The 26717-nt window shown below is 42.6% G+C and overlaps 1 protein-coding gene across 1 annotated transcript in view; it reads left to right on the plus strand.

The window, feature by feature from the left end:
- The window catches only part of CFAP20DC (CFAP20 domain containing), a 184364-nt gene that overhangs the window by 34367 nt on the left and 123280 nt on the right, over positions 1–26717 (plus strand). The window contains exons 5-6 of the mRNA XM_063122092.1: positions 16739–16853; positions 19619–19775. Coding sequence (XP_062978162.1) covers positions 16739–16853; positions 19619–19775 — 272 coding nt within the window. The remainder of the gene's footprint in view (positions 1–16738; positions 16854–19618; positions 19776–26717) is intronic.

Genomic DNA, 26717 nt, shown 5'->3' on the forward strand with positions numbered 1-26717 from the left:
ATTCTGCACCCTGAAAACGCAATTTCTGCTTGTTGGGATCAATTACATAATTGGGCAGTTCTGTAAATTATAGATGCTTTAGCACAATTTCTTTATTTTAAGGGATGGTGTAGGTACAAATATACAAATGTTAACAGTTTTGTTTTGTTACAAAGAACAAAGGAGAAAGAATGTTTTTATTCTTTTCTATGTGTTCACTGCTCTGAAATAGGGAGTGGTATATAAATATTGTAAGTGAGTAAATAAACTATTATTATTATTATTATTATTATTATTATTATTATTATTTATATAGCACCATCAATGTACAATGTAAACTGGATCTTATGGAAAGGTTTGGAGTGGAAACAGAAATCTTTACGCACGAGAAGATGGGATCTGAAGGTCATGGGAAATTGCTTTGAGAAGTTATTCTAGATCAGGGATAGAGAACATGTGGACTGCCAGTTGTTGGATTGCAACTCCTATCATCCATCACCATTAGCTCTGCTGGCTAGGCTGATGGGAGTTGCAGCCCAACAACATCGGAAGTGCCACAAATTTCCTGCCCCTGTTCCACCTCTTGACCACAGTAAATCCCACTGATGCCTTCTTTGTAGTCAGCCAGGGGCACCTAATAAGCATGTTAATACAGTTATGCACATAAAACTTCTTATTTTCATTCATTTGAGTGATGTAATTGACTCCATGTGTTCACCTCCATTGTACATAGAGAGCTGCTCCTACCATTGAAGTCGATGGAGCAGCCCACTTTCTTGGAAGCTCTGAGTACATTCAAGAATACTTGCTTAAATTATAACCCCCTTTATCAAAAGATTTGGTGGTGTTTATAAAATTACAATAAAATATTTCAAGTAATCATAATGGTAAACCTCTCTGAGAGTTTCTTGTGGTTATAAAGTGGCAAGTAAGTAGTCTAAGTAAATATAAAAAAATATATAACATGCAGTCCTTAAAACACACTAGGTTAATAACCTGTTTTTAAAAACCAATGGTTTTTGGTGAGGGTGAGGAGAGGGAAGGTAAGTATGTTTTCATTGAATTGTTTTAATGGTTTGGACATTTTTAATTATGTGTGGAAGTTGCCTTGGTGATTCAAAACACAGAGTAAAATTAAATAATCTGATAATTTATACTTGGTAGACATGCTAATACATTTTGAAAATCTTTTAATGCTGAGAGCAGTTAGGTGGGTGATCACATGTGAGAGGACCTTCTCAGCAGTAGCCCCACACCTTTGGAACAAGTTGCCATTGGAGGTTTACCATGTTCCATCATTGCAGGCTTTTAAGAAGGCCTTGAAAACATGTTATTTTACCAGGCCTTTCTCTTGATATGACTATTATTTTTGCTGTTATTGTGTTGTTGTTGCTGATTTATATTGTTGTTGCTTTATTATTGTTTTTATTGCTAATTTTTCTTTGTTTTTATCGCTTTTAATATTTTAACTGTTTTTATGTATTTTGCTGCTGTATTGTGCCTTAGGAGGGCTTCTGACCTGAAAGGCAGCCAAGAACTTTTTTTTAAAAAAAATATGCTCAACTGTTGTGACGGCATATACTTGTTTTTAGCAGTGACATAATTTAAGTTGCTGCTGTCCTCTCTAGCTCAGCTCAAGGTTCCCAGGAGAGCTGAACTGAAGCAGTTGCACTTACTAGAAGGGTGAGGGGGAATCAGGTCCAATGAAGCAGAGTCACATCTTGTTAAGCAGGATAGCGAAGGAAAGTCAGAGCAGGCAGGGGGCTCAGAGCACTGGGCAGATCACTATGGCAGATACGGGTTTGCAGATACGTGCTGGCAATAACTCAAGAAGAGCTGTTGTCTCAGCTATATGCAGAGGCCTGAAGCCTTCTGAAGGCTGGCAATTCTGCCTGTTCATCCTGCCCCCTCTGAGGTGCTGTTTACTTTTTAAAGGGCCATTATCTGCTTCTGCAGCCACTGGCTCCTATGGTGCTACAGTGGTGAGGACCATCTCTGAGAGGTGCTCTCTAAGTAAAGCCACAACCTCTGGCCTAGAAGGTCCCAGAGTAGCAGATTATGAGTTACTGGATGAAGCCTCATCCCTGTCTGAGTCCTCTTCTGAGCCAGAGGGAGAATTGATATGAGACTGGAAAACATGACAACATCATGCCATAGGACTAGATCCAAAGTTGACCTTCCATCTAAAGTTTTCTTCTGCTTACAAGCTTGATACTAAAAATATATGCAAAATTCATTTCAGTTCATTTTTTGAACAGAATTTACCCAGTTCACACCTCCGAGACCTGAATGCAACCCCAAACACAATCTGCAGTTGAAGTTCAAAAATGCATATTATTGATGCATACATTTGGTAAAGTGCACATGAAAATATGCACGAATTTGCATGTAAAAAGAAAAGCTCACAATCTGATGTGAGATGAGTCAGAACAAGTTTGGAGGTGAAATTCAGAGAACCTTGATGAGCTAGTATTTTGCTGATTCAAACATCCCTATTTGTTGCCACATGTCTTCCTTCACACATGCACATAAATTCTCATGTGTACATGTGTGTCCAGCAAACACGGAAATACAGGCATCTTCCCCAGAAGTGTGGCATCCACACTGTAGATCTTGTACCATTTCACAGCAAAATGGCAAAATTAGCTGCTTCAGATGGGAAAATTAGCTCGAGAACAATGATCAAGGTTGAAACTTACAAATTTAATTTTACCAAAATATTTTATAGAAGACATGAATGGTTGGTTAGTATACCAATTCCCTAACACTTGGACTGGCACATTATTTCTAACAGCATTTTAAAAGATAAAGATAACACTTTATCTTTATCTTTAAAAGATAACACTTGCCAAATAAGGAGTGAGGGGCATCCTAGCTCCTTGCTCCTGTATACCAAAGGGCTTAGGTTTGTAATAGTACAGAGTGAGCCATTGAGGGGCAGAGCAGATGGATCCAGAGAAATATCAGGAGAAGAAAACCAGGTATATTTACCGTTCTTCAGAATAAGTGGAACAATGAAATATTTTTATTGTAAATTTTGGAAGAATGAAACCAAACCATAAAAAAGAAGAAAATGTCAGCATGATTGAATGTATCAGTTTCAGCTAATATACATATACAGCTTTGTAAAAAATAAGAGATATATAAGCTTCAACAAAGGCAGACCAAATAGCCATATATGTATCCGTTTGCGAGTGGTGACTATATACCACCTGTTCAAATGTTGAAAGCGTTATTAAGTCGTCAATCCATTGTGTTTGAGAAGGTGAGGATTTTCCCTCCCAATGTTGTAATATCAGTCTTTTATCTGCCAAAAGGTTGTATCGAAACCATTTACTCTGGCCATGCATTAACTTCCAGGAAATAGGTCAATAATTCAAAAGAACACATACATAATTAAATATTAAAGAGTATTCCAATACAAAGTTTTTCCATAAAATAACATCCTCCCCAAAAGTGGTAACTATTGGACATTGCCAAAACATATGATTAAGAGAAATATTACCAGTGTTACAGTGTTAACTGATTTAGACAAACTCCTATTAAAGAGACTTTGTGACATCCAATACATGCAGAACAACAGTTTTGCTGAATAAGACATAACCTGAGATCCATAGACGTTTCAGATATAGACACTAAAGTGATGATTTCCACCAGGCTGCAGGAGACAGAGAAGGGGAGCTCTGCTGAGAAGACACCTGCTCAGCCATCCCTCCTGCTCCCTTCCAGCAACGGTCACCTGGCAGCAGCCATTCCACCAGGCTGCAGGAGACAGAGAAGGGGAGCTCTGCTGAGAAGACACCTGCTCAGCCATCCCTCCTGCTCCCTTCCAGCAACTGTCACCTGGCAGCAGCCATTCCACCAGGCTGCAGGAGACAGAGAAGGGGAGCTCTGCTGAGAAGACACCTGCTCAGCCATCCCTCCTGCTCCCTTCCAGCAACGGTCACCTGGCAGCAGCCATTCCACCAGGCTGCAGGAGACAGAGAAGGGGAGCTCTGCTGAGAAGACACCTGCTCAGCCATCCCTCCTGCTCCCTTCCAGCAACGGTCACCTGGCAGCAGCCATTCCACCAGGCTGCAGGAGACAGAGAAGGGGAGCTCTGCTGAGAAGACACCTGCTCAGCCATCCCTCCTGCTCCCTTCCAGCAACTGTCACCTGGCAGCAGCCATTCCACCAGGCTGCAGGAGACAGAGAAGGGGAGCTCTGCTGAGAAGACACCTGCTCAGCCATCTCTCCTGCTCCCTTCCAGCAACTGTCACCTGGCAGCAGCCATTCCACCAGGCTGCAGGAGACAGAGAAGGGGAGCTCTGCTGAGAAGACACCTGCTCAGCCATCCCTCCTGCTCCCTTCCAGCAACTGTCACCTGGCAGCAGCCATTCCACCAGGCTGCAGGAGACAGAGAAGGGGAGCTCTGCTGAGAAGACACCTGCTCAGCCATCTCTCCTGCTCCCTTCCAGCAACTGTCACCTGGCAGCAGCCATTCCACCAGGCTGCAGGAGACAGAGAAGGGGAGCTCTGCTGAGAAGACACCTGCTCAGCCATCCCTCCTGCTCCCTTCCAGCAACTGTCATCTGGCAGCAGCCATTCCACCAGGCTGCAGGAGACAGAGAAGGGGAGCTCTGCTGAGAAGACACCTGCTCAGCCATCCCTCCTGCTCCCTTCCAGCAACGGTCACCTGGCAGCAGCCATTCAATTCCCCCCACCCCCCGGTCAAATTGAGCTAAATAATCTGTTAATTTCCCCTATTAATTGTGTATTGTTGTTAATTTGCTATTGTGAAGTTATTGTAGATGTATAATGTATAATGGAAAGGAGGCGACAATTCAAGTTGTGCAGGGCAGAGGGAGATATGGTGATGGCAGGGTGAAGTGCCATTACAGGGGAAGGAGAGATAGATATTTAACACCCATCTTTCCTTCCGGTCGCCCTGCCACCCTGGGGAACTTGGAGAATGAACCAAGCCAACCACGGACCCTCTCCTTGCTCCTTTGCAATGCCAGGTCGGTTAAAAACAAAACAAATATAATTTATGATCTCCTCACAGATGAGGAGGCCGACCTGGCATGTTTCACAGAGACCTGGCTGGGAGATGACAGTGGCCCAACATGGGCCCAGGCCCTCCCAGCTGGGTACTGTGTTATCGAGCAGGTGAGGAAAAGTGGACGGGGGGGCGGAGTAGCTGTGGTCTATAAGGATAATCTCAACCTGACCAGACTTCCTGTCCGGGAATTGAATCACATAGAGTGTGTGTACCTGAGTCTAAAGACCAGGGATAGACTGGGGATTCTGTTAGTGTACCGGCCACCCCGCTGCCTATCAGACTCCCTGGCTGAGCTTACGGAACTAGTGTCGGAGTTGGTGTTGGAGTCGCCCAGGCTTTTGGTCCTGGGCGACTTCAACATCCCTTTCGGGAGTGGTTTATCGGGTGCAGCTCGGGAGTTCATGGCATCCATGACAAACATGGGCCTATCCCAATTGGTCTCTGGACCCACACATTCAGCAGGTCACACCCTCGATGCTGTTTTCAGTTCCGAACAGACAGATCTGTGGGCGGAGGTGATAAATACCTCTGCGTTGTCATGGACAGACCATTTTCTGGTCAGGGTTAATATCATGGCTACCATCCTCCCCTGCAGGGGTGGCGGACCTATTAAGATGGTCCGCCCTCGAAGGCTGATGGATCCTCTTGGATTCCAGAAAGCCTTAGAGGGTACTATGGCTGGTATTGTCGACGATCCTGTTGAAGCCCTGGTCAATAGATGGAATCAAGACCTAACTAGGGCTATCGACACGATTGCCCCCAAACGTCCTCTCCGACCTGCTTCCAATCGGGCACCTTGGTACACAGAAGATCTCAGGAAGTTGAAGCGGGAAGGTCGACGACTGGAGCGCCGATGGAGGAAAACTCGTCTCATATCCGACAAGGCACGTCATAGAGAACATCTTCGTTCCTATGGGGTGGCAATACGTGCAGCGAAGAAAGCTTTCTTCTCTGACCGCATTGCATCTGCGAATTCACGTCCAGCAGAACTGTTTAGGGTGGTGAGGGGTCTAACTCGGGCACCTCCTCCCCTGAACCCAGTTTTAGAGCCTTCGGTAGTTCGCTGTGATGCATTTAATGATCATTTCACAGATAAAATCTCTCGGATAAGAGCCAATTTAGATGCCGTCGTTATAACAGAAGCTGAAGCTGAAGTGTCCAGCAACTTTGTGAGTAGGATTACACTGGATCAGTTTCAGTTGGTGAGTACTGATGATGTGGACAAGCTGCTTGGACGAGTAAGGAGGACAACTTGTCCTCTCGATCCCTGTCCTTCTTGGCTGGTCACCCAGGGAGGAGATGCAGTTAGACTACAACTACAACATATTATTAATGCATCTCTCAGGGAGGGGAGTTTTCCACCATGTTTAAAAGAAGCAGTGGTACGGCCACTTCTCAAAAAGCCCTCCCTGGATCCCCTGGACCTTAATAATTATAGACCAGTATCAAATCTTCCATTTTTGGGCAAGGTGATTGAGAGGGCAGTTGCCTTCCAACTCCAAGCAGTCTTGGATGATACAGATTTTCTAGACCCATTTCAAACTGGCTTTAGGGCAGGATACGGAGTTGAGACAGCTATGGTCGCCTTAGTGGATGATCTCCGCATGAGCATTGACAGGGGAAGTGTGTCCCTGCTGGTACTTTTGGACCTTTCAGCAGCTTTCGATACCATCGACCATGGTATCCTTCTGGAACGCCTGAGGGCTTTGGGAATCGGGGGCACTGTGCTCCAGTGGTTCCGGTCCTACCTCTCAGGTAGATTCCAGATGGTGATGCTGGGGGATAGTTGCTCCTCAAAAAAGGAGCTGTTGTATGGCGTACCACAAGGTGCCATCCTATCCCCAATGCTGTTTAACATCTACATGAAACCGCTGGGAGAGATCATCCGGAGGCATGGGGCAGGGTGCTATCAGTATGCTGATGACACCCAAATATATTTCTCTATGCCTTCAGTAACAGCATCAGCTAAGGACAGTGTGTCTCCTCTGAATGAATGCTTGGAGGCAGTAATGGGCTGGATGAGGAAAAACAAACTGAAGCTGAATCCAGACAAAACAGAGGTGCTTGCTGTCAAGGGCTCTGACCTAGGTTTGGAGGTGTGTCAGCCAGTTCTGGATGGGGCTACACTCCCCCTGAAAGACTGTGTTCGCAGTTTGGGGGTGCTCCTGGATCCGTCACTCCAAATGACAGCCCAGATAGATGCGACGGCCAGGAGTGCCTACTATCAGCTTCGGCTGATACGCCAGCTGCGCCCCTTCTTAGAGTCAGAAGACCTAAAGACAGTAGTGCACGCGCTGGTAACCTCAAGGCTTGACTTCTGCAATGCGCTCTACATAGGGCTACCATTGTACCTAGTTCGGAAACTTCAACTAGTTCAAAATATGGCAGCCAGGTTGGTCACCAGTACACCTAGGGGTGACCACATTACACCAACATTAAAATCACTCCACTGGCTGCCAATTAGTTTCCGGGCAAAGTACAAAGTGTTGGTCATTACCTTTAAAGCCCTAAATGGTTTGGGTCCAGGTTACTTGCGGGATCGCCTTCTCCCATATAGTCCGCCCCGCACACTCAGGTCCTCTGGGGTGAACTTACTTCAGTCAGCTAAAACTAGGCTGACATCAGTTTCCCAGAGGACCTTTTCTTCTGTCGCCCCCAGATTGTGGAATGGCCTGCCGGAGGAGATTCGTAAAATTAACTCTATGTGTGATTTTAAGGCAGCTTTAAAGACTAGCCTTTTCCAGCAGGCCTATCCAGATCAATGTTAAATCATGAATTTTTAAGATGTATTGATTCCTGTTCTAATGTTGTTCCCCGCCTCGATCTAAAAGGAGAGGCGGGTAAGAAATACATTTATTATTATTATTATTATTATTATTATTATGATCTATTGATCAGGCATAATGGGACAATCCAATTCCCTATTCCATTCCTTCTTAAGACACTGCATATCATATTTATTTACTGACAATACGTATTTCTATACACGGATCATAGGTCGATATAGCTGATCATCAATAAATGTTTCAATGGCAAATGAGACTCTGAAGCAGTAAAAGCAGTGAGGCCAAACGTAGATTCTAACAAATATTGGAATTGCAAATATTGCAATTCAGCTGTAGCAGGCAAATAATATTTAATATTATTATTATTATTTATTTATTTCCCGCTTGTCCCTATGAATTGAGGTGGAGAACTACATTACTACAACAATACAGTATAAATCAGATACATAAAAATAATTAAAAGAGCATATAAAACCAATACAACATCAAAATAACAACACATCTTAAAAATTATTGGTTTAACATTCATCTAGGTAGGCCTGCCGGAAATGGCTAATCTTTAAATTCAAAGAGAGAGTTAAGTTGACAAATCTCCTCCGGCAGGTCATTCCACAGTCTGGGGACAACAGAAGAAAAGGTCCTCTGGGTAACAGTTGTCAGCCTGGTTTTGGCTGACTGAATAAGGCGGATTGTACAGCTGAAGGCAATCCTGCAGTTAACCTGGACCCAAACCATGTAGCACTTTAAAGGTAATAACCAACACTTCGTACTTTGCCCAAAAACTAATTAGCAGGCAGTGGAGTGATTTTAATGTTGGGGTAATATGCTCACATCTAGATGTACCAGGCACTCGAAGCCAAAAAAGTCAAAAATTTATCATCAGCACCCACTAATTGATCCAACGTCAGTTTATCCAAGTCTTCCACAGAAACATTTTCTTGCCTATTTTTAAATCTGGTTTTCCTCATAGAAATAGTTTAGCAAGAGAAAATGGGTTGAAATGGAGTTGACATGTCATTGTACACCACATGTCTCTTAACAGCCATAACTGTAGGAGGAAGCTTATCCATTTTAATATGCTGAGAACCTAATGCCATGCATTCGGAGAGAGGGTCCAAACAGGAAGATTCCAAAACTGACCAAGGTGGGAAATCTAATCCGAGGAGAAAAGACCAAAATTTAGACCTGGTCAATAGATAGGCCAAATGATAATATAAAGCGTGATCTGGAAAATCAAGCCCAGCTTCTTTGATTGGAAGTTGCAGCCTTTTCAAGGATATTCGTGGCAGAGAAGGACCCCCCCCCCAAAAAAATTGACAAAACAGGGCACTGAGTTTTTGAAAATATTTGCCACATTTAAATAGCCCTTAAGACCCTCAAAACTTAGCACAATACCCCAAACATCCAGTTTGCCCACTAAACAAATAAGGCACTGTGCTTAGAATCAACAATTCATAAGAAGTGGCACAGCCTCCTGCCAGGCCTGGCTCTTCACAGAGGCCAAAAACAGCTCTCACAGTGTGGTGATGCTGTGCACAAATGGAAGCTGCAAGGGGTGCTTCAGCAGGGGATGAAGCGCTGTTACAGGGTCACAGATATGGTGCTATATTAAGAGTGAGTCAAATGAAATTCTACCATTACAACCAGAAATTGGAGATGGACAGTAGGTTCTATGGCTTATACTCAAAAAATGGCTCAAGAGGTTAATCTGAAACTTGGCAGTATAGTAAAAGTTTGTTTGAGGATGTTCCGTGCTGATTGTGGGGTAGAGAGGTTGAGAAATTGTTTATTTATAGGAGTTTAAAGTTTGATGAGTTACCTCCATCAGTTTGACTGGTATTGCCTGTTTTCTTTTTCATAGACTGTGCAGGAGCTATAGGCCAATTTCTCCATTTGTACAACATCTTTCAGGAAACTGTTTGCTGTGTCAAGTCAGGATAGGGTCTGTGACCTGTAGGTGGCCCTGTGAGGAGGGAGGTGAAAGTCCAGCTGGAGCAAATCCTGAAGTCTTCTTCACCTGCCTTTCTCCCTCTTTCTCCTGGAATCCTTCCCATAGGGAAGTTGATGGTAGATGGTTCTGTGAGTGGGGCTGGGGAGTTGCCAGTTGGGCACTTGTTTCCCCCCCCCAATTAATACTTTATTTATTTTCCACAAAAAACAGACACATAAGGAAGGTACAAAAAAACAAACAAAAAAGAAACACTACAAACTATACAAAGTACTACACCACACATACATCTAGTAAAATAAACAAAATACAAAAGGCTATATTTCATTTAAAGCGATCTTCATGTCAGACGGCAAACATCTGTTGTTTCTATATTACCAGGTATGAATTTCATAACAACAAGCTAATGTATATATATCAAAGGCAAAGGTACAGATTATATATAAAACCCACAAACAAATAAATAATCCTTTTGCTGTTCTTGTATATACTCAATAAAAGGTTTCCAGTCCAATACATATGAGGCTATTGTTCTTTCATGTACTAGCGCCATTAATTTCGCGATCTCCGCCAATTCCATCATCTTGAGGAGCCAGTTGAGCACTTGTAATGTGTAATGGTGTTTTAAATTTGTAATTTGTCATTGCTGCTGTTTTTATCTGGTTGAGCTTTTATATTGTATTTTATATTATGGTTTTATACTGTTGTTTTATACTTTGAATGTTTTTAATTTTTGTGAACCGCCCAGAGAGCTCTGGCTATTGGGCGCTATAGAAATGTAATTAATAAATAAAATAAATAAATAAAATGGTAGCTTCAGTTGTACAAACTCCATGTGTTTATTCCAGCGAGCAGAAAAATCTGGGACTTAGGTCCACCACTCTGCCATTGACAGCCACTCAGCTCCAAGGCAATAGTGAAGCTGGAACAAGCCACAGCATGGAATACTATAGCATAACCATATTGTCTAAATAACATGTCTCTTAAGGGCATGGCACTTAACACTTATAATTCCTAAGCATTTTGGAGCATGAGTGAACATGGAAAACCGTTAGCACACGGTAAACTAGAAGGGTTTTTGTTAATTGAATCTGGATATACAAGGCAACAGATCTTTCTAAACAAACAAGGTAGCAAGATAATTCCAAGCAGAAGGAGAGGAAGAACTGTGGCCCTTGAAATGTGGGCTAGGCTCTAGAGTAGGAGAGGGATTCACAGCCAAGTGAACCCTGGTCCAATCTTGGAGCCATGCAATAGCAGGTCTGTTCATGTTGCGTTCCCTAACTGAAGAAAAGCAGCAGCTGGGTTCCTGAATGCAAGGACAGTTATAGACTTCAAAAGAAAGAATAGAAAGAGATTGATGGCTCTGGACACCTCTGGACTCAGGATAGGGTAGAACAATGGGATCAATAGGTTGATTCTAGAGAATGAAAAGGAACCTCAAGGAGCTTTGTGGCTACCTGACCGAATTAAAGCTAGCTGACTATGCATTTACCAGTGCCGTGCTACTGAGAGACAGTGAGATACTGAGAGACAGTACTTGGAACAAATGGATACTATAAAGGATACCCAGATGGTGCCATAACCTGAAGATGAGTATAAGGCAGAGGAGGGGTCTGAAACCCAACACACTAAACAATTCCTTTGAACCCACACTTTTCAGCACTAACATGACACCTATTTCACAGGAATCACAGCTGCCAGTAAAAAAAAAATTTTTTTTTTAAATGGTTGAAGTAGGGCATTTTGCTGGGTCCAGGAAAGGTGTTTTGATGCCCTTGGTGCCAGCAGGCAAAAGGTTGGCCACCCCTGTGCTAGAACATTGCATTACAAAAATTAAGCTAAATCTAAATATGTCCTTTTTGGGCAAGGCTGAGCCTGCCTGTTATAGCAATGCACAGACTTTTTTGAGACTGCACTTGTAGATTTTCAGTGACTCAGTTAGTATGCAGTCATTTCTTTTTCTGTATCCTGTTGACTTTCACTCTCTGGATTTATTTACCTGAATGCAAAAAACCTTGCAACAGGTTTAGATGACCTTTGTAGGTGTTCAGCAAGATTACCAAAAGGTGATAATCTTTTGCATTATGGTCAATATACATACTGAATATTTTATAACAAAGTGGAAATAGTTTATAAAAGCCAGGAAACCCAATGAACTAATAATCCACAGTCTAATGCTATTGCCCTTCTATTCTGAGTTCATTTTAAGCTTTGAAGAGAACATTAACAAACTGCCGTAAATTGTCATATATACAAGAACAAAATGAATAGGTAATCTGAGTCAATGAGTGTATCTGTACTCCTGGGTAGTTGCTGCCATTTTAACTCTTGTTCTTGCTGCATTTGCTATCATGAGGAAAATAGTCAATCAGAGTTGAAGCTATGAAATAGAATTGAAAATTGAACTGAAAAGTAATTTTGCTTTAAAATGTTTTGCAAATGTAGACATTAAGTGTGAAATGAATGCAGCTAATGACCATAGCTGGAAGAGTTATGCACCTGCTGATCAGAGGGATATTATTATAAATGAGGTTGATTTTTCCTGTTGACTACCTCATTCTTTCTCAACGTGGTCTCATTATTTTTCTATCACACATCTGACCCCTTAGATATGAAGACTCAAGCATCAACATAATAAAAAGACATTAACTCTTGTAGAGCTTTTCAAATGATCCCTGATGATGAGAACCATGTAGTTTTGTTTTTTTCAAAAGGTTAGCTTAAGGGCTCCTGCCTTTTTAATAGCAAAAATAAAGGCTGAATTTCCCAGGAAATGTCATTCATATATATTTTGTGACAAATATTTTCCCCAGAAGCCTCTGTAGCTGGCAAGACTCCTGTGCCAACTTGCATAATCGGCTTCCTTGCAAATATTTATCCAAAATAGAGTTATTTGATATTCCAAATATTTTGTATATGAGTTCCCTCATAAGTTTATCATTTTCTTAGAGAACAGAATGATATATTAAAATGTGTTATATGAAGGTTGGATCAGTTCGATTCGAATAGAGGAATTCTGGCAAAAGCATTGGTGCTGACATGCTGTGACTTTTCACTGACCTAGGAACCTGCTATGGGGAAGATTAAATTTTTCCAGCTAAACTCAGGAAAATGCAAAATATGTGACAAATAAGGAAGTTACTGGATTATTGTTCACATTACGTTCAGATTATAAAACGAATAAATGAACATAAAATATTATGGAAAATAAACAGAACAAGGAAAATAAGATTTAAAATAGAAAGCAGGGCCTATAAAAGAGAAGCAGGCGGAATCCTATTTGGGAGACTTAAGGAAATGTGGCTCAGCAAAACTGACAAGTAACGAAGTAAATATATTATTCCCCAAATCATAGCTGAGAACTTTGGAAAAATAATAACTAAAGGAATTCTGTTCTGTGAAAGAGAAGCTTATGCCAGCAGTTCAAAAGAAATCATTTAAATATGAGAGGAAAATACAGGAACTACAGGCCATTCCTCCTGTTCTCACAGAAACCAACAAAGGCACTGTTCCTCATTGACTTTTCTGCTTCATTTTGCTCCCGGCTCAGAAACGTCATTGAGTAAGATGCTTTAATCTTTAAAGGCAATGCTCCTAAACGGTTCTTTAAAAACTTAAAATATGTGTTCTGTTTGAAACTACTACGTATCTTTGTGTGTCCAATGCTCTTATATCATGGAAACTAAATACTGCTTGAGATGTTAAACTAAAAGATAAAAATCTTTAAAATCTCAGAGTCGTCTTTAAAAAACAAAACAAAAACAAAACTGTGTGTTAATACCAAGAATATTATAACATTACAAATTCCCAGGTGACACTTTGTACCTAGAGTATGACATAGGCATGTAACTCCTCTGCTGAGGGAACTGCACTGGCTGCCTATTCACTACCAGGTCAGGTTTAAGGTTCTTGTACTTGTGTACAAAGGCCTAAACAACTTGGGACCAGGATACCTGAGAGAGCGCCTTCTCCCCTACCAACCTGCCCAGTCACTGAGGCCGTCTGAGGGCCTGCTCCTGGTGGTTCCACATAGACCCATCCTCCGATTGGAGTCCACCAGGTGAAGAGTCTTCAGTGTGGTGGCCCCCCTCCTATGGAATTCCCTGCCTCTGGAGGTCAGGCAGGTGCCAACTTTGTGTTCCTTTCGCGCCTCCTGAAAATGCCATTATTCCAGGAAGACTCCTTAATGACCAGCCACGGTTCACTGTTCATTTTGTTTCTTTTAAAATCTATTTTAAAGTGTTTATTCCATTTTTATTTTATCTTGTTCAACACTCTGAAATTTTGAATGGGGAGCGGTATATAAGTATTGTAAATAAATAAATAAATGGATAGGATATGTTACCTGATGATTTATATTCGTGCTAAATACAAAAATCCTATATCATAATATCCCTTAACAATGACGAAGCTATTACATTGCTTTCTTAATCAAAGAGCCCAGGCAGTCACAAGTGACTGTCCTTAATTTAGTATTCTAAAGATTTAAAAGGTATAGATAGTGATGTTCCTTAAACTTCAGTTATGTGTGCATTGTAAATTAAATGACATTGCCTAGCCAGGATTGTGGTTTCATCTCTCTAAAGATGCAGTCTTATAGACATTTACTTCAGAATAAGTCCCAATAAGGCTTACACAAGCAAACAAGTATAGGACGGTTGTGTTTTTACACTTTCTGGCTTATATTTATATGTCAATTGAACATCTAAGAAAGTGCCATCCTCAGCTTGACTTTTAATGGGAGGAGGAAAAGATAAGTTACACCAGAGTTGGTGTGGTTCAAAGAATACAAAATATTAATTATGTTGCAATTAGTTGAACCTCCACTGTTAACTCTGGATGAACTAATCATCCTGTTTGGTGGTATATTTAAGGCATACTAAGTTCAGTAGAGAAGTGAAGTGACCATCTTCTTGACATGCTTGTGTTTCGTAGTCATGTTCCAAATCTAGAGGTCTGATTAAACAAGCTAGATCAGTGGGCCATTTATCCCCACCCCCTCCACTTTGAATTCTAGCAGTGGCCAACTAGATGCCATAGGAAAGTGGACCATTGTGGTAATACCGATCCTTGTAATTAAGTCCCACCATCTGATAATCAGAGATGTACTCTCTTTGTACATGAATGGTGCACTCCTAACTGATAGGTCTGTGACATTACTGTGTATGTTTGAAAAATCTTAAGAAGGTCTTGGATTCACTTATATTACCATAACTAAATGTCTGGCTGAAACGTTATTTAATTTGTACCCCACCTTTTGGATCCAAGGGTCTCTCAACAGATAATCTTTTTTTTAATTTAATTTAATTTTATTTTATTACATTTATATACTGCCCCATAGCCGAAGCTCTCTGGGCGGTTCACAAAAGCTAAAAACCAGTCAACATTAAAAGTGTACAAAATTTAGAAACCATCAGAGACGTAAAAACAACAGTATAAAAACAGCAGCATCCATTTAAGCAAAGGGCAGGTCTATTTATGAAAGTTTATCAGGAAGCTCAAACACCATTACATTAACACAGTATTTGGATAGCTGTTGTCATACCTGTAGCAAAATTAGAAACTCATATTGTACAGTGAAAGTACAAAGCAGTTATTCACCTCACTGCAGGTGGGGGTCATTCAATGACAGCATAGAGCTCCCACATGACAGCTTCTGATTCATTTCACTGAAAAGACCTGATTCATTGACATATTTCTTTCCTAACAGGGTCAGGTCTCTTGTAAGAGCTGACCTAAATTGTTTTCAATTAAACAAGTAAGCCCTGCAACAAAATGTTGCTGCCTTGAGTGCTGCTGTTTAGGATTCCAGCCCTTCCAGCCCCCCTCTCCCCACTCCAGTTTTCCATTTCCTGTCCCCCAACAGTCAGCATTTTGTATCCACTGAACAAGTTCAGTCCTCATTGGGATCTTTTTGACCCCTTTAGGGTTGCTATTCTAAATGTATTTCGTATTTCTGCAAATCTTGGGGTTCCTCTCGCTTATGCACGGGTTGTACCGTTTTGTCTAAGTAACAGCACCTAAACCCAGAACATCAGTAATAGAGGGAATGATGGAAGAAAGCTAAATTTTTGAGCACACGTTTGGAATTGTTTGAAAAACGTTTTCACATTTTCTTCTTAAGGAGAGGAAAGCAGACAGTAGGAATTACCAGTCTGATGGAAATAGGTCAATAAAATAGCAACTGAATCAATTTCGAGGTCTAAAAATACACATCTTGGTAGTAGTGAGCCATTTTCTGTAGGGAGAAATCTAGAGAGAAATTAAGCCAGCTTGAACATGCTTGGAAACCACAAGGAAGCAGAACATACAAAGAGGCCTCTTTATCAATTTGAACCAAAGCTGATCATGACTGTAGTCTAAATCTATTAGTTATGTTCAAATCCAGTGTGCTAGGTGTCACTGGAGGAACAACCTGAATAGTTAGCAATAGACTCATGTGTTATTAATTCAGGTTTGGAGATATGTGCTTAGGAAGTGAAACCGACACACTATGTTTTGTGTCTCTCCTTAAGCAGACAAAAAGCCCATATGAAATGGCAGGTGCATTTTTAGAAAAAGAAAGCCTATAATGATTTCCTTTTTAGTGGGGTGACAGCATGTCCCAAGATAACACAAGCTTAAGGGGCTGAAAGAAGCATGGTTATTAAAGGCTAGTGGCTTCTCAGTTCATACAAATTGAATTCTTTCATAGGTTGAAGTGCTATGGAAATCTAGTGAAGAGTGCAGAACACTGAAATAAAATTAGCATGTAAAGTGATTTTATATATTCAGGCTTGTAGCCACTAACTTTGAATTTGAGAGAGAAATCTCATTACTTATCTTGTAAAAGGAGCAATACTTAAATTCTCCATTTGCTGTCCTTGATATAAAGGCTCTGCATATGAATGATCGTTTTTAGTGGTTGCCCAGAGATAGTAGTTATTGAATTGATGGAGATCTATCTCTATCCCTCCCCACTTTCACCTTTCTCTTTTACAGGATAACTGATTTAAGAAACATTAAAAGAAGATTGTATTTATCAACGATCCACAAGGAATTGTCTGTAACCCCTCTACATGCAAAAATCCCTCTCTTTATGATCAAGCGCAAAATTGTAGGTATCTTCCCTGCGTTGCTTAAAATATGAATTTATAGTTCCTTTTTCTTTTGTATTGCAACACTTAAATATCTAGGGAGAAAAACTGTTAAAGTTCAACACACACGGATATCAGTATATATGCCCTCTGAATTCAGAATGTTGACTCCCTGGTTAATTCCACAGTGGTGATTTGGAATTAATAGTATACATGTGCACACAAAGTACTCCAAACTTGAATATTATTAGAGATTTCTGTAGGATAAAGGTAAAACAGATGTTTTGAACAAGAGGTGTTAGTGAGCTCTTGGTCTACCGTGAATCCAATTTACCATATTCAGGCTGTTATTTTTGTGTTCCATGCCTCATTTAAAGATAGACAGAACTTGAAGTCAATGAGCAGGTGAGAGCCAGGGATGAGTGGGTGAGATCCAAGTTCTTGCCAGGGATTCTGGTACAATTCTGCCTCCCCACCCTTCATACTACACCTAGACGTCATGAGAAGTACAAGAGATGAACCCACTATAAGACAAGACTACTTTTCTGCATAGAATCATACATCCAATAGTAGAGTTGGAAGGGGCCTATAAGGCCATCGAGTCCAACCACTTTCTCAATGCAGGAATCCACCCTAAAGCATACTTGACAAATGGTTGTCCAGCTGCCCCTTGAATGCTTCTAGTGAGGGAGAGCTCCCTAGGTCATTGGTTCCATTGTTGTACTGCTCTAACAGGAAGTTTTTCCTGATGTCCAGCCGGAATCTGGCTTCCTGTAACTTGAGCCCATTATTCTGTGTCCTGCACTCTGGGATGATCGAGAAGAAATCCTGGCCCTTCTCTGTGTGACAAGCTTTTGAGTATTTGAAGAGTGGTATGGGCTATTGCTTCACTGGTATTTTATCCAGACTAGTGCTAGTGTAATGCTAAGGATAAATCCCAGATATGGGCTTCTTGTTATTATTTTGTCATTTCAAAAGGAACTTGTATAGTTCTCATGGAAATAAAAAATCTTGGTTAATGTTTTATTCAGTATTCAGTATTCCCATCGTAGTTAGCTACATTCAATGTGCATGCCTTAGAACCCCATTTTCTTACTTCAGGCAACAACCATCCATTTGATATGGTTCTAGACCTTATTGGCCTACGCTTAGTTCATATAGGTTGTGTGCAGAACATGTTATGGCTGCATATCCAGAATGAAAAATAAACTTGCCCTGACAATGTCTAAGAAGGTCCAAGTGTGACTGTATATTGATTCTTAAATTGCCACCTGTCATAAAGAGACATATGCCATAGTCCAACAAGACATTAACAAACGTATTAGGATTTCCTTAAGCGTGGATTAGATAGGGATGTGTGTCTGATATGTATAATTTCATCATCCCTGAAGATTGAATTGTTTGGGATGCCACTGTTGGCTCCATCTATACTTGGGCTTGCATTCTGAAACTATCATCTGGCTTGTACGAAATCTCCACAAAAACAAAAGTACAAAGAGAGAAAGAAAAGAAAATCCAGATTCTGTCCCAAGAAAAGCTTAATTCTGTAGCCTATAAATTAGGCGAATAAAACAAATTTGCATATATACTCATCACCCTTGGAATTTAGGATTTAAGCTATAAAATGGTACCTTTAGTACTCGGCTGTCTGGGCAAAGGCAGGCCTGCTCCTTTGTGGCTTGAGACCATGATTGCCACAATTCCCTTGCTTTCACAGGCCCGTTGTGACATCAGAGTAGGGCAGCCAAATGGCATGAAGAGAATTGGATTAAGGATGTAGGACAGAGGCAGAAGAGGGGAAAACAAATAAGAAGAACAAGGAGAGGAGGAGAGAGCAGCCGCAAAACCAACTGTACTGATTGGCTCTCTATTAACTTTGCAATTAACATCATACCACAGGTGCTTCAGTCCTGAATACAATTAATTTGGAAGAAAATTCCATTAATTTCAAGTACAAAATGCATGTTAAAAGTTCAGGCTGAAGGCAATTATTGACCAATTCCATGACTGCTTGATTTCAAGGCTGCAATCCAGCAAAACATATATGTAGCAGAGCCCCATTGACACTTATGGAAGACAAACATGCACAAGCTCAAGCTGTTCTAGGGAATATCTCTGCCTGTAGTCATGGTACTCAACCATTGCTTTCTATAACACAGTGCCCTTAGTTGCTCGAACTATCTTCCTTGGTAGCCTTGAAATACATTACATTTTTACAGTTTTTTCTTCTAGGTTGTTTTGGCAGAGCGGTCTGAAGCTCTCCGGTTGTATGTGGCTCACCAGCCACATCGCACAGCCTTCCAAGTACTTGATACACTTCCTGGTTTGCTACTTACCAAGGGTGGCAAATACAGAATGCTTAATTAAACGCAGGAGTTGATTAGATTGCCTCATGTGTCATGGGAGCAGTAAGTTTGACAGGCTGCTCTAAATCCTCCTACGTACAGAACTTTGATGAATTGGTCCTGAATTTGTGGGTTCCGGTTTCCATTTCTATTGCAGTCACTGATTTCTTTCTTTTAATCTAATATGCTATCACTTGAAGCAAATTTGGAGTGCTGTGTGTGTGGGGGGGTGTCCTCTAAAGGTGAGACACTTCAAAGTAAGCAAAATGAGATTTAATATGGCTAGCAAAATTCCTTGATGTGATAGAAGTAAATTTCTAGGGGCAGCTGTGAGGATTGCGCTTAAATTTTGTTTAATACCAAACGTTAACACTGGCCTCTTCTGCTGATTTAGGAAATTCTGCAAAGAGGTCACTAAACCTGTTTTAATCTTTTCCTAGTGGTGTAATCTGTGCCTCGACTTGGTAGCTTTCACCAGTGAGATATTCAAAGGAGCTGTTTTCCAGTCCTTGGATGGCATTATTGTTTCTGCTAACTGTAAACTGCGAAAGATCTTCACATTGAAGTCAAAGCCCCTGGACACAGCTGACGAAGATGGTATGTTTGCTTGGATCTCCTGAAATTCTGTTGGATTACGGTTGTACCAAATAATTCCAAGCTTGGCTATCAAGCTTCTATTAATTATTTGAGCGTTTAAATGATTTCATTGTGATTAACATAGGCACAGGTCATGCACACCTCTGGCTCATGGGCTGTCAATGACAGCGAAGTGTGGTTACAATGTAGGTAGGCACTTACATTTTTATAAAGCGCCACCTTCATTAAAACCACATTGTGGAAAAGGTTCCATCTTTAAATTAGCATACAAAACTGCTAATAATCTTCTGGCAAGCTACCTTCAGGTAAGTATTTCATTAAGCAATTTGAAAGAGAGCTTGTTATTTAATTATCAGAGGGCTCTTCTGCTGAGAGATGTCATTTTCTCAAGGTGGCTTCTAAAGGGAAAACTGCCAAGACTACCCGCATAAAATGCAGCCATTACTAGTAACTAGACATCTGAAGAAACAAAAATATAAAATTGATGATAGACTAGGGAAAGAAATCCTATTGCTCATCCATCATATATTACCTTTTGAATTCTAAACCACCACCATGTCGAAATGATAGAATTCTGTGGGGTTATCCAATTGGGGCCTTGCGTGCATGACCAGCCCCTTTGTCCCCAGTCTCTGTGTAGCCCTAATGTAGAACTTCTGGAGACAAGCCCCAGAATGAGCGCAAAGGCCCCAATTGGATCCAACCCTCAGTTTCTCTGTAACTCTGCTCTACAGCATTTCGTCCACTCAAATGACACTGTTGCCTCCCACCCCCAGTATTAACTACTCAGCCTCTTATCATCCTCTATAAAAGGAAGCAGTTAGAGGCTGCCCATAGGAAACCATTCAGAAGCTTCAGGTTTTGCATTTCCTCTACCCTGGTCATTTGTCTAAACTTTTGATCTTCTTGCTTTACTTATTGTGCCCTTTTTTATCTTGCTCTTTCATTTCAATCACCTGAGGCTATTCATGATAGCTCTCTGCTTCTGGCACACTGTTCTAGATGGCATAGGCTCATTTGTGGGGGACAGCCAGGTGGATGTCTTTATCATTTGAGGCAAGAGTTTTGAAGAGATGGCCTTTCCTGAACCTATATCTTTACCTACTTATACCTGTAACCTCCCCAAACAAGTAGGGAGCTTGTCTTTCAGATTTATTCCCACGACAAACCTATTCCCACGACAAACCTATTCCCACAAACCTATTCCTACTAAAGGCATATAGGTCCTGTCTGAAGAAATGACATACACAAAGTGAATGTGATAGTTTGATTTGGGCTTGGGCTTGGTAAACCAAGCAATTTTTTGAAAGGGCGGGGGCGGGGGGAACCCTCAGTATTTCGAGCATGATTCAAATCCAGAAATCACTGTTGATTTGTGTAGCGAGGTTTCCAAACGCATCCCTCCTCCGGTAAAGCACCTTCTTCTCCAGGTTGGTGTGAGGAAGGCATCCCACAATGGGTTAACTCCCCCTATCGCCCAGGAAAAGCAGGGACTCACATGACTGAGTTTTAAGCCCTCTATTGGTCTGAAGCTCCTCCTAGCCAGTTCGTCCCTGCTTTTCGCCCAGGACAGAGCTACTTCTCATCTCCTCCTATCTCAAGCCTATACTTATCTCTATTTCTAACACTTTTTAAACTTCTTACCTCTTTGACTTTCTTTCTCTTACCAAAAACAAACAAACAAACAAAAAACGCTTTTCTGCTTCCTTTTCTCTGCCGCTTGCCTATCATTCTCTATGACCCCTCCGGCAAAGAAAACCATTTCGAAGCCTCAAAAGAAAAAGAAAACAACGACTCATGTGAGAGTCGTTCGGAAGCCATCAGCAGACAAAAGGATGACCTGCCAGAAAGGTCAAGGAGATAACCAGTTTGCCGGCTTAGGCTGCCTACTGAGTCTCCCAGCCGCGGAGGATCAAAGAGATCACCAGCCCGGAGGCCAAGGCCCCTCGCTGAGTCTCTTACACACCAGGAACGGTGCGATCCCGGCCTCAAAAGATGCGGCCGAGACTGAGGGAGTCGGGGGCTCAGCACGCCACCCTCTCCACTCAGAACAAGAGGAGGAAGCAACGGAGCAGCTGGATGCTCCAACAGCATCAAGGGTGAGATCAAATCCATTCTTTCTCCCCCACGTGGATGTTTCCCGCCAAACAAAGCGGGCGGCCATTTTGAGTTGCAGTTTCGATTCCAACTTGCAAAGGGAAGCCCCTCCTCCTTCCACCTCCTCCATTGCTCAGACACAGAATAATGAGATAGCCCCAATGCCTATCCTAAGCATGGCTCAAATAGATAAATCTGTTTTAGCACAGATCACTAAGGCAGTACTGGATAATCTGTCTGACCATTTGTTAGACAAGCAAACCTTGAGATCAAGCCGTTCTGCAAAACGCACCAGAGGCTTGCACACTTCTGAGTCTTCCTCCTCTCCTCCTCCACAATTAGAAAACAAAAATAAAAACAATGATAAAACAAAAAACAAAAATAAGGCTTTCAGGTCAAAACAGCCCAATTCTTCCCATAGTCTGCACTCATCAGCAGGCTCTGGGGACGACTCTCCAGACCCACACTCCATAGCCAAAGGTCGCTCTAACAAATCCAAGACCCCCTTGGCTGAGCCCCACCATGACAGTGATTCCTCCATAATGTCACTGCAGGAGTTCTTTTCAGAAGGAGAGGAGGGTGGATGGTCAGACATAGAAATTACAGACCATATCTCGGCTGATCGATTCTTTAACAAAAAGGATTTTTTACCTTTATTGTCCAAAGCAATTGTCTCTCTAGCTAGTGAGCCAGTACAACCCGACAAACAGCAATCTTTATCTAGAGGGGCAGCGATGTTTCCAGAACCCAAGCCAACCACCAGAGAGGTACCTTTTCCCAATTCCTTTAATAAATTAATGAAGGAGGAGTGGAAATCTCCCCTCCAGGGGAAAAAGGGAGTCAGTACAGCGCAGAGGTTTTATACTCTTCCTCACAATGTGATGGAAGAATTAAAAATTCCATTAGTAGATGCCCCTGAGGCCTTGCTCTCAGGTGCTGTATTGCCAAAAGACGGTGACTTTCCCCTAAAAGACCACGGGGAAAGAAGATCAGATACAGCTTTAAAAAAGGCGCATGAAGCTTCAGCATTAGCTTTAAGGGCCTCAGCAGTATCATCTTTTTTCGCTAGAGCTTCCATCTTATGGGTGGAAGACATAATAAACAATAAGGAATTAGATCAGCCTACTTTATACAGAGGACTGCTCAAACTCTCTAAATCTTTTGCCTTCCTGGCTGATGCTACACAAGATGCGCTTCAGTTTTCAGCCCGCTCCATAGCAGCTGCTAATGTGGCCAGACGTTCCATTTGGCTTAAGCACTGGAATGTTGATCTTCCCTCAAGGGGAAATCTTGCGACTGTACCTTTCACAGGTGCACACCTTTTTGGAGAAGAGGCCTTAAAAGATGTCCTCATAGAGACTAAGGATAAGAAAAAAGTTATGCCTTCATCCTTCCGGCGAGAAGACAAAAAACTCATCCGGTCTTATACATCCTTTCGCCCATTCCGGACCACTAACCAATCTTCCTTTCGATCCAAAAGCTACAGGTTTCCTAAACCAGCATGGTCCAGATCCCGCTTTCAGTCCAGAAGCGCCAACTCCTCTAGCGCTTCTGCCAAACCCCCTTCTACTTTCCAGGCCTCAAAGTCTGGACGACAGCAGTTCTGACGCCAGGGAACCCTTCATCGGGGGGAGACTTCAACATTTCCTCCCAGCATGGGAACAATCCACAGACGATCGCTGGGTCCTGGACACCATCTCCCATGGTTATCTCATAGAGTTTTGGAAACAACCTCCCCCTCGGTTCACCCCATCCCCCACATCACAATCCGCCACCAAGAATCACATCCTATCTACCCCCATACAGCGTCTACTTCAAATAGGAGCGATAGAACCAGTACCATCCATAGAAAAATACGAAGGTATTTATTCCATCTTATTTCTAGTAGCCAAAAAGGGCAAAGGCTGGAGACCAATTCTGGACCTCAAGCATCTGAACAGGTTTGTCAAATATCGAAAATTCCGTATGGAGACATTGCAAACCATCAAAGAAGCCCTTCACAAAGCAGAATATTTGACTTCCATAGACCTCACAGAGGCATATCTGCATATTCCCATCTCACTACCTCACAGAAAATTCCTATGCTTCACGTACCAGAACTATCATTACCAGTACAAAGCACTTCCATTTGGCCTATCCTCGGCACCCCGCATCTTCACCAAGATCAGGGTGACAGTAATAGCTCATCTCCGGCTAAAGGGCGTGCATATTTATCCATATTTGGACGACCTTCTTATCCGTTCTGTTTCCAGTCAGAAAGCCTCGCAGGATCTACAGACAACTGTCGAGTGCCTAGAAAGACACGGCTTTGTCATAAACAGAAAAAAGAGCCATCTCACACCCACCCAGGTCCTCCCTCATCTAGGAGCACTCATCGACACCTCCAAGGGCTTAATATTCCTCTCCCCAGAGAGAATAGTCAAGCTTCAGGACCGCTCAAGGGCAATTCATCGGCAAAGAATAACCAACTTAATGGATGTTGCGCATCTTCTGGGTTTAATGATCTCATGCCTCGGCATTCTCCCATGGGCCAGGCTGCATTCTCGCCTCCTTCAGTGGTTCCTATTGCCCTTCCAAGCTCAAATAGCAAGGAGGGATCGCCTCCCAATACTTCTCCCTCTGCACGTCAGAGACTCCCTCATGTGGTGGCAAGACCTCCAAAATCTGCAGGTGGGCAGCCCCTTCCAGGAGCCTCAGAGGATCTTACTGACAACAGATGCCAGCCTCGAAGGGTGGGGAGCCCACTGCAACTCTCTCCTGGCCCAAGGAAAATGGAATGCAGAGGAAAAATGCCACAGCATCAACTGGCTGGAGCTCAGGGCAGTACACCTGGGTCTAAAAGCATTCTCACGCCATCTGCAACATTCTCATGTCCTAGTCAGACCGGACAACACAACAACACGAGCCCACATAACACGTCAAGGGGGTTCCAAATCCCTCTCCTTACACCTGGAGGCCCAGAGCATGCTATTATGGGCCGAACAGAACTTAGCCTCCATATCAGCCCAACACATCAAAGGGACCCTGAACCATACAGCAGACTATCTGAGTCGGCAACAAATAGACCCAGGGGAATGGAGCCTACATCCAGCAGTCTTCCAGAGAATCATACACCATTTCGGCCCACTAACACTGGACCTGTTTGCATCCAGGCAAAACCACAAGCTGCCAAGATTTCTCTCCAGATTCCAGTCTTACGGAGCCGAAGGGATAGATGCACTATATATCAACTGGCCGAAAGAGAGGCTCTATGCATCCCCTCCAATCCCCCTCTTAGCCAGAGTTCTACAAAAAATCAGAAAGGAACAAGCCACTGTAGTCCTAGTAGCCCCCTTCTGGCCCCGACGCCCCTGGTTCTCCGAGATTCTAGCCCTAGCAGTGCAAGGTCCATGGTTCCTGCCCCAGATCTCAGATCTCTTGTCTCAGGGACCAGTACTGCACCCAGACCCAAATTGGCTCAAACTAGCCGCCTGGCTGCTGAGAGGTCCATCTACTTAACTCTGGGTTATTCTGAGGATGTCATATCCACCCTGCTGGCATCCCGCAAGGACTCCACCACCAGAATTTACGAAACAACCTGGAAGTCCTTCTGCAGGTGGAGTGAAAGGGAGAAGCTTATTCCACAGGCAACAGGTGTCAAGGAACTCCTAGCCTTTCTCCAACAAGGCCTTCAGATGGGTTTAAAACCGGGTACCCTGCGCAGGCAAACGTCAGCCCTGTCATCAGTCCTTTCCAGGCCTGGTAGGCAGCCACTAAGTTCACACCCTCACATCAAAAGATTCCTCCGTGGAGCCGCACTCAAGAGTCCTCCCATTGTCCATAGGTTTCCTTCCTGGAGCCTACATGTTGTACTTTCTGCATTGACTAAACCTCCCTTCGAACCAATTGCCTCTATCCCACTACGCATTTTGTCACAAAAAGTACTTTTCCTTGTGGCCATAACATCTGCTCGCAGAATCTCAGAGTTATCTGCCATTTCAATCAGAAAAGGCCTCATCACCTTCCATAAGGATTCTGTCGTCCTTCGAACAGACCCGACCTTTATCCCTAAGGTCAACACACTATTCCATAGGTCACAGGAGCTTATTCTGCCATCTTTCTGTCCTAACCCTTCTCATCCACAGGAGAAGGCCTGGCACAAGCTGGATGTCCGCAGAGCCATTAAAGTTTACTTAAAAAGGACAGAGTCCTTTCGAAAATCTGATTCACTGTTTGTTTCCTTTCACCCTGTGGCTATGGGCAAGAAGGTTACCAGATCTACCCTAGCTAGGTGGTTAAAAGCATGTATTTTTTCGGCCTATGAGGCCTCATGCCTCCCCAAACCATTAGGAGTCACAGCTCACTCCACTAGAGCAGCAGCCACATCAGCCGCCTTAAGTACTAATGCCCCTCTGGCAGAAATCTGCAAGGCGGCCACCTGGACAAGTCCTAATTCCTTCATAAGACATTACAAAATAGACACATATGCCTCAGCGGATGCCTCCTTTGGCAGGAGAGTCCTCCAGCAGGTTGTAGGACTACAATAGACTCGGCTTAAGATTTTCCCACCCAGATAAGGGGTTTTTAGCTTTTGCATATCCCATTGTGGGATGCCTTCCTCACACCAACCTGGAGAACGGAACATTGGTACTTACCGAGAAGGTTCCTTCTGGGTTGGTGTGCGGAAGGCATCCCAACCACACCCTGAAACACCACCGAGTCTATCAGGCCACTTGTCTCTGCATTTAGCCGGCCAGACCTTTTCCTAAGGATCCTCAAAGTTTGTACTCTCAGATTGATTTCTAAGTACTTACTAATAAGTTATCTGTTCCTCTGTGGTTCTTCCTTACCTATGATACAAAGAGA

Source organism: Elgaria multicarinata, chromosome 3, assembly GCF_023053635.1.
Source record: "Elgaria multicarinata webbii isolate HBS135686 ecotype San Diego chromosome 3, rElgMul1.1.pri, whole genome shotgun sequence".
In the NCBI taxonomy this organism is placed as follows: domain Eukaryota; kingdom Metazoa; phylum Chordata; class Lepidosauria; order Squamata; family Anguidae; genus Elgaria; species Elgaria multicarinata.